General features: G+C 44.0%; 1 protein-coding gene across 4 annotated transcripts in view; it reads right to left on the reverse strand.

Moving 5' to 3' along the window:
* Positions 1–9206, reverse strand: part of kmt2a (lysine (K)-specific methyltransferase 2A) — a 35699-nt gene extending 26493 nt beyond the window's left edge. For all 4 annotated transcript variants that reach the window (XM_026191448.1, XM_026191447.1, XM_026191449.1 and 1 more), the window contains exons 1-2: positions 8847–9206; positions 13–85 (exon numbers count right to left, since the gene is read on the reverse strand). In XM_026191448.1, coding sequence (XP_026047233.1) covers positions 13–85; positions 8847–9092 — 319 coding nt within the window. In that variant the 5' untranslated portion in view covers positions 9093–9206. The remainder of the gene's footprint in view (positions 1–12; positions 86–8846) is intronic.

Consider the following 9206-nt stretch of genomic DNA (forward strand, 5'->3'; position numbering starts at 1 on the left):
TTAAAATTTTACCTGAGGAAGTTGTTGAAGGGCTCTGTACTCGCTTCTGTTCAACAACCGGTCCAAATCCTTCAAATGCTTCTTCCTACAACACAAGAAAGGGAAAAAGATGAGTTGCCTGTGATCACACCATTTTGTAATGCTAAAATACAGGAACAGACCATATTTAGAGCATTAATCATAGTACATAACAGTGAGATGGCCTAGATGAGCAACACTTGAGTCATTATTGAATAGTAATAGAATGCATTTATACAGCGCTTTTCGGGACCCCTCACTCTCACATTCATACACTGGTGAAGGCAAGCTACAGTTGTAGCCACAGCTGCCCTGGGGCAGACTGACAGAGGCGAGGCTGCCATATCGCGCCATCGGCCCCTCTGGCCATCACCAGTAGGCGGTAGGTGAAGTGTCTTGCCCAAGGACACAACGACCGAGACTGTCCGAACCGGGGCTCGAACCGGCAACCTTCCGATTACAAGATGAACACACAACTCTTGAGCCACGATCGCCCGAAGACAGACTACTCTAGCTTACTCTGGTGCTCTCATATTTTTCTGGTTTTTGGAATAGCATGCCTAACGTTTGAGAAGACTCAAACCACCACAGACGTCTAAATCTTACTGGGTGACTAACACATAGCAATGTACTCCTGCTCCTTGAGTTACAGCACTTACACAGGCAGACAGAGCAAAGAGGCACAAAAGACAATGAGGCCTGAAGTGCAGAGCAAATACACATTAGTGGCATCTTTTCAACAAGAGGAGCAAAAATGTAAAGTGTGGCTTTAAGGCTGAGCCAGAGCAGTCTGAGCTTTGGATTCACTTAGATACATCTGTGCCTTTAGCTGAATTCAGACACTGAATCATGGTCACATGTTAAAAATATATCAGTTTAGGCAATTTTAGCATGAAACTTTGATATGTTTCACCATAAAACATTTCATCCATGGTTAATAACTGCCAAATGATGTGACTTTAATTACTCAGTAATATTGAATTAATTTCAATATTTTGGGAAATTATGTAAGCTCCACTCTGGCATAGTAAATGTATCCTTCCTCTCATGTCTCAATGTACCCTTGAGAAGTGCAACAGAAAAGAAAAAATCCCTCAGTGATGATTAGCATCTTTGGGCTCCTCTGTGTGCTACTACTTCTTACAATCAATGTGCTTAAGAGTGGAGGTGAGTGTGTCATTTCGTCATGTTTATTTATAGCAGCACGTGGGGATGCAATAAAGGTCTCGCTGGCCCAGTTTGTAGAGCAGCTGCGATCTAAGTGTAAGTGCAAAATTACATGCAAACTGCTTTGCACCATTTAAGAGTTACACACGCTGCATGTGGCTGAGACGCACGACAAACTGTAGGATCTAATTAGAAAGCATAAGAAGCATTAATGTGTGCTCAAATGCCGGTTTTCAGCTGTTCCACATATAAACAAACAACAATAACAGACATCAATACCGCTGTTTTTCCTGGCCTGCAGTATTTATCTAAGCATCCCACTCTGCTCATGGTGCATTCAAGCTTTTCTTTTTCCTCCCCTTTTTTATGCTTCGCTCTGTTTGTATTTCACCCTCTTCTCACGGTAATTGTAGCATCCTCCTCTCTGAGCAAACTGGTGCTCTGGGTTGGTGTTTGTTGCAGAGCGGAGCGGGGGGGGAGTACCGATGGACAGCACTGAGTCGCTGTGATAATGTGAGCAGTCAATGACATTACAGCGTACTTTGCCAGAGGCAAGTGCGTAGGGCAGGCAGCACAGACGCATGTACCTGCACTCACTCACTCACTCACTCACTCACTCACTCACACACTCACTCACTCCCACATTCACTCACACACACCCTTGTGATCATGTACTAATTCTGTCAGCCACACATACACAGTTTGGTGGGCGGGGTGGGGGGTGGGGGATAGCACACCCCCCTGCATGAGCTGCACATCAAGATGTAAACAAGCAGAACACAGGAGTGAAAATGGGGGGAGGGGAGCAAAGACAAGGCAAACCAGCAAGCTCGACGAGCTAAAGGAGGAGGGTCGTGGGAGGAGGGAGAGGAGGAGAGAAAAGAGACAAGGAAGCAGCATCTTGACCACATGCACCATCAACAACGGAGGGAGCGCACCGCTCTCTTGGGAGCAGTGAGGATGAAAGGGGATGAGGTTTTGAACATGCTCGTGCAGAAGCTTGCTAAATCCCAATCTAAACATGCCTCCCACACACAAGACAAGACTCCCCTTTCCTCCCCCCGCCACTCTTAATCTTGCTTGCTCTCTGCCATGCTTCCTAACGCACATTCAGTCAGTCAGTCACTCATTGCTAGCTCGCTCCCACTGACTGACAAGCACTGAGCAGCAGCGCGTGGAACATGCAGCTCACCATGAGCTCAATAGCAGTGCAGGCACAGGGAGGTAACTTCAAGAAGTAAACAAACACCGTAGTATACTACTGAGGTGAAGTGTTTTGTACTACGTTGTCGTGCGACGTGCAAGTGATGAAAGAGGTTACTGGAAAGACCAGAGTTTGTCTTTTTTGTTGTTGTTTTTTTCCCCCTTCCCCTTTATCTCTTAAGCTGAAGAGCACCCTTCATCTTTGCTCGCTTTTGCCGTCGCTCTCACCGTGTGAAATCCTGAGCAGTTTTACTTCCCTGCTGGTCTGTCATTTTTCATCTTACTGATCAATGCATACATGAGTTAAGTGATATAAATTACTTAAAGCTGGAGCAAGGGAAACCAATCTGATTCATGACAGAAGCATCATTAATTTTGTCAGGACGTGCAAGGGACTGTCCCTGACAGGTGTGAAACAGATAGGAATTGGGTTGGAGGTTTATTTCTCTGTATCACTCTGACAGAGCTTTTTGCACTTTGACAAAGCTAATGGGACTTTCACCGCCTTATAAGACAGCATTTAGGAGAAATCAAACTGACTACAGATGACGGGCTGCAGATGATGGATCTGTTTCTAAGGCAGGGTATAAACCCAGCTTTGATCTACAAAACGTATTCCTTGCTAAACAGGTGGGTTTCCAAACGGCATCTCTCTGGTTTTTTTGGATAGGTTTCTTAAATTCCAGATTTAGCAAAACAAGAGCAATTCTAACCACCTACTGTAAGTTAGCCCTTGCTAACCAAAGTTACACTTTTAGGCAGGCGGAACAGCAAAAGCAGACAAAATAATAGAAGCAGAATATGTATAGAAAAAAGTAAAAAAATCTTACTGTGATTTGTCAGCATGTTCCCTAATGATTTACTGACTTTACTTTACAATGAATATTTAAATTCAGTGGAGAAAGTAAGGAAGAGATGTACAACGCTTCATAAAGAAGGCTGGGAGGTGCTGAGAAGGGTTCATTTCCCACCTGAAACTAGAATCTGCAGCAAACCTTTGCAAGCTTTAACCATGGCCACAACCTTTCCCTTTTATTGTTTGTCTCACCTTTTTCAAGTGAATTACCACTATGACTAGATATCAACTCTAAACCCCTACCCAGCACCAATAGTGGTCGTGCATGATTTGCAGTAAAAACAAATCATGTTGTTTTTTTGGGGGGTTTTTTTATCTCATGCTGAGCTTCAGGCCAGCCCCTCAGTTCACTCTCTTCCTGAAAGAAGTTTTTTTTTTTAAGATCATTTCTCTTTCAAGCAAATTTCTTCTACCTGGCTCTGCATCATAAACAGAATTGCTGGAGGAGTCTGCTGCGCCTGAGATGACTATATTAAGGGTATCCCCCTATCTATATCAAACAGAGCCAAGAGTAGAAAAAAAAGTGAGTGTAAGTGAGTATTTGAGTCAGAGGGATTATTTGCACATGTGCTGAAATCCTTACTTTTACCATGTTTAATATGAGCATCCGCCACTGTTGCAATATATATGGCAGAAAATAAAATAAGGCCATTTTTAAGTTAAAAAAACTTTTTCGTAATAAACTTCTCTCACTCATACTAAAAACACTTTAGTTCACAGCTGATATTTCTGCTTTAAAACGCGCCAGTCATTTAATGAGCACGGTTGGCTGTAATGTTAAATATACCTGATGGGCAGTAAAAAAGTTTACAACAAGCAAACAACTGCTGTCACAAGTGACGATTCACAGGTCAGTAACAAACACATTAGCATACTCTGCAGCTACCCAAACACCTACCACATCAAGATCTTACCGGAAAACCTAACCGCTACTCATATAATCAGTCGCAGTTTCATGACAGCTTATGACTTTTATGTGTTTTTCTATGTTTATGAAAGGTGCTGGCATCCCAGGGTCTTAATTTTCACTGATTTCTGCATGTAAGGCTGAACCTCCATCGACATTAGCAGCAACATGGAGAAGCACATAGTTTTATGTTAATGTGATATTCTATAATAGAGACTATTTTGATGCATTTACCTGGCAGTTACATACAAGTGTATTAAATGCAATAAGCTAAAGAAGAAAGTGGATAAAGAAGCAGTTGGACAAAACTAATTACTAGAACAAGGATTTAAGCCGGAAGCCAATGCCAGACACAGCTGCAGTGTGGAAAGGGCCTCAGTCAAAGGAGCTACCTTATTGATCCTCGCCTTACCCTGACTGCAAAAAACATTAAATTAAATAAAATAAAAAAAATCACATACACTATTTGTGTGGAAATATCATCAAATTTACGTAAGCTCCATTTAAACTCAGAAGTTACCCACTTTCAGACATCTGAACAAGTGATGAGGAGCAAAAGGAGGACAGGAAAGGGATGTCATATAGATTTATAGGTTTTCCAGGGTTATTCTGACGCTAATAGACACTCTATAGGAAGTCATTCTTCCCCGGTAGTCTAGAAAAAAAAAACATTTTGTTGACTCATTCCTGGAAGCTTTCCTTTAGATTTACGGCACAGACACCATGCTCTGCTCCTAGAAATGCAAACTGGCAATGAGCTCATAACCCTATATGTCTGTGATGACATATCTGTTCAAGAAGGTCTCAGCAGGGAAAGCAGTGACACTGCTCTGTGACCCTCCCTGTCAGCACTGAGCAAAAGGTGGGCATTTGTTTTTTCAAGTGTCCAAACACTAAGTGCAACTGCTTCACATTTGTTCAACAGCGTGCAGACCAAAACAAACACACTCCCGTGTTGGGGTACCTTGACTTTCCACACCTCACATGTGAGGAAACGAGGAAACTGTCAGTGGACAAAGGCAAACAGACTGATTGCTTGGGGAGGGGGGGGGCAGAGTGTTGTTCTCTACACAAACACACAAACATAGTAACACTTGCACAGGCTGGCACACAAACACACATTCCCTCTGAACCATCTAAGGAGGCAGCTTGAATTAAAGTTTTAATCAAAATAAAGACAAAGCAGACACGCCTACTCCTGATTGCAATGAGGGACATAAAGTCTGAGGGACACCCCTACCACCACACACACACAAGCGCACCCACACGCACAAAGAGTAAGAAAGACGACACAATTGCCGCCTTTCTCCCAGTCAGGCAACTCTAAAAGCAGAGGTGAAAGCTCCTTGCCGCCCGCTGTAGCTGAATAAAGCTGTGGATGGGAGGGGTGGGAGGGTCTGTAACTAATTCTCCACCCAGCGTTATCCCATTGGGAGGTGGGTGGGGAGGGTTGCCCTGCACCCTTTGATATCCCTGCCTGCGCTCTTTCAGCCGCCGCACTTTGTGAGGGCTGGAATAAAAGCAGACACAAAGCTCTTGCTCCAATCCACACGATGTCTCGGGGATGGGTAAGAAGGGTCCAGGAGGAGGGGTGTGTGTATGGGTGGCGGTGGTCTTCTATTTAAATAGGCCAAACACCTGCTGGACCCAAGCGCCTTCCGCTCAAACACACCATTTCTTTCAAACCAGTGAGGCAAAGAGACATTTAGGTTGATACATCTATTGAGCTGTAGTTTTGTATGAATGATTAAACACTGGTAATTACATGAGAGTAAAGAGGAGGCAGCAGAAGGCAAGATGTAATGGACCAAGAACGAAAAAGAAAAAATTATGTTTAAAAAAAAAAAAAAGTCAGAACAGCATGACTTGGGTTAAGGCTGTATGGGTTTTAAAGTCACTTTTAGAAACAAAGATCAATGTGGACTACATTAGATTATTAAAAAAAAAAAGAACCAACAATTTGGCCAGATCAAGAAGATGAATTCCCAGCAGACATACAAAAGCTAATAAATGCCAAATTTGGACAGCAACAGCCAACAAGCACCCTTTTGAGCCACCCCAATAGGCTTAGTAATCCATTCCAAAGTGGCAGCTGTCAGAAGAAAAGTTCCTCTGCCTCTCAGACAGGGTGGTGTGTGTCTGAAGTGGATTTGGGTTTTTCTGCCTGGATGAAGGAAGGAGGGGCAGGAGAGTGTCCGGCTGGCGCTCTGTTCAGGGTCGCCCTGTGCACTCAGCAGGCTGCAGTGAGCCTGAACAATCCTGCCTAGATCTGGCCAGACAAGCACTACACTGATTCTCAATGAAATCACCATGCTGTGTCCACAACTTCCATAGGATTCAGGTTCCAAGGGGAATTAATGATCCAGTCTGTCTCCACGCATCCTAAACTAATGCTATAAACTGATACACAGAGCAGGAGGAACTGTTAATAAGTAAAGCCATTTCTTAATAATATAATGCTCTTGGGTAAGGCCCAAAATAGCATGCTTTCTTATCAGTTGGACAAAAATGGGAGAACTCTTTGCCTTAACCATTTCTGGACAACCTATGCTTACGTGCACAGTCACACCCCAAAAAATCACTATGCTGTGTCAGAAATCTTCATACAACTTAAGCTGCCCTAGGGTGTTACAGACAAATCTCTCTACACATACATTATCAGTGCTCCAAAGTAAAAAAGGGAGGGAGCGAAAAAGCTTAAAAAGCCATTTAAACACAAAATTAGTCAGTAAAGTTAGTGTTTCCATGGGCCATGTAACACTGATTTAGTACAAATGCACTCCAAAAGTAAATAAAGCAGTTTAGAGGATTTAATGGTCCAATCATGGACTCGCATATATTATTTCAGTTTAAAAAATAAATTAAACTTTCTCTTAAAATTTCAATAAACTATTATTAACTACTTTTCAATACTCCATAACCCCCTGCAGCTACATAATAATAAAATGTATTATATTGTCCAAAGGGAGATTCCAAATGTCAAATGTGAGAACAAAAATAATTTTTTTAAACTACAGCTAAACGTCTCAGGAGCAAACATGCACATACTGCTGTGCTTTAGTAAAAAACAAACAACAAATAAGTAGTGGTCCATGTTGAGACTGGATGGTGGTAAACATCCCCACACGGTGTACTCCCACTGCAATGAACGCATGCTGCTCATCATGAAGAAGGAAGATGGTAGTTCGCTAAGGCGAACACACCCCCACATCACAAGGTCCGTCAAGAAGGGGCTCGTTGTTATTGTAGCCAGCCCTGCATGCGCACTGTCACCAGCCACTGCTCTGATAAAACACGGCGAATTCACACACTAAACCTTATACACATATACACTCAATAACGGCCAAACGCCGTGTAGCTGTGTATCAGGCGTCATCTCAGAACATTATAAACCCGATATTATTTTGGTACTAGCTACGCACTGACTGTGCAGAGAAGGGGAAAACATGTCCACCTCCCATTTTCCTATGCATCAGCAATAGCCCCGATGGCTAGCGCGACGTAGTGCGTAGCATGGTAGCTGCCCTAGCTTAAAACTAAACAGCAATAGATCTGATTTCGTTTGGAGCATGAGCTCAGCCAAGTTTAGCTCCGATGCTTTAACCCGCTACGTAGCAATATGCTAATCGGGGAGGAACGCAGCAACCTCCCGGGCAAAACTGCAACTTTATAACGCCGCTCACGGAGAGGAGGAGAAGAATGGTGGTGTAGTTTTAGCTGTAAGATGTAGACAGCTAACGTGCGAGCTAACCGAGCAGCTACGTTGGGAGGTTGACACCTCACCTCAAACAGCCAGTCCTCGGAGCAAATACGAAGCTATTTAGCTGGCAAAGATAACCTTATAGAGAGCTGGGGCAAAGGTAAAGTGAATAAGGAGTAGCCGTTCTCGCTGGAGACAGACGCTAAGTTCACGTTAGCTAGTTAGAAACCACAATTGTGTACTCTCACCTCCTTCAAGTTGACATGTCTTGTTTTCAAACACATAACACGCTATCATGAAGCTACGGTGCTGTTACACCGCAGGGACGCCACCATTTATTAAAAACGTGTTTAAATGCTGGTTAGTTGCAGTGGGTTAACATTAAAGCTAATATGTTAACGGTAACTTTTACCGTGTTAGTGTTTATGATTTTGAAAGCAGGCATGAAGGCTTCATACCAGGCTAATAACAACTTGCTAACTAGTAATCCCACCTTAGTTACGCCATATACATTGGTCACCAAATAAACTAGTATCACTGTTGTTTGTTACATGTACTGTATGTTGTAATAGCGTTGGAACACCGAGGTTTCTTCTGGCCGAGCTAGCGTTAGCACTGGTTCACCCAAAACTGAGTGGATGTAGCCCGTCCTCACACTCCTGCACTGAGGAGCAGAAAACTTTCTTTCCAGTAGAGCTGTGGAGACTAGATATCTATAAAATAATTTGGCGTTTTTTCTTGCTTCTAACTAAAGTTAACGCTGTAACGGGTTACTGTAGAGTTTAAGGCCACATAACCAACTCAAAGTTAACTGAGCATCTTGGCAATGACAAGTTTGCTCAGAGCCACACTAAGCGTCAGGGAGACGGAAAGATGGTCAACGTTTGGGTACAGTAACCGTTAGCTCCCTGCCTCACATGTAACCAGCGGTCCTCCGCGTGAACTCTGGCCCCGCAGCTGTCTTACCGATGCTCCCGGGTCATCCCCGTCCTTACCTCCGTGCTGCTAGAGTCGCTCGATTCCCCCAAAACATCCCGAAATTTCTGCAGGTTGCTCCCGATAACCGAAGAGACCTGTAGTGCAGCATCAAACCCGGGTCCGAGCCCAGCTGCATTAGGGTGGGCTCCCGAGACACTCCGCAAAGAGGCAGTAACCCTGATTCGGCCCGCTCTCCTCCCGGTACCGGAGTTGCTGCTCCCTCCGGGCCGAGCAGGGAACCGCCACCGACAGCTGTGCGCCATTTTACACTCTCTGCCTGTCTGCCCTGCGATCGGAGATACCTCAGTGGGCGGAACCCTTACCGAGCACTCCACATAAACAACCTCTACCAAGCGCAGCGTTCTCACTGGCCGAGA

Source organism: Astatotilapia calliptera, chromosome 14, assembly GCF_900246225.1.
Source record: "Astatotilapia calliptera chromosome 14, fAstCal1.2, whole genome shotgun sequence".
Lineage (NCBI taxonomy): Eukaryota > Metazoa > Chordata > Actinopteri > Cichliformes > Cichlidae > Astatotilapia > Astatotilapia calliptera.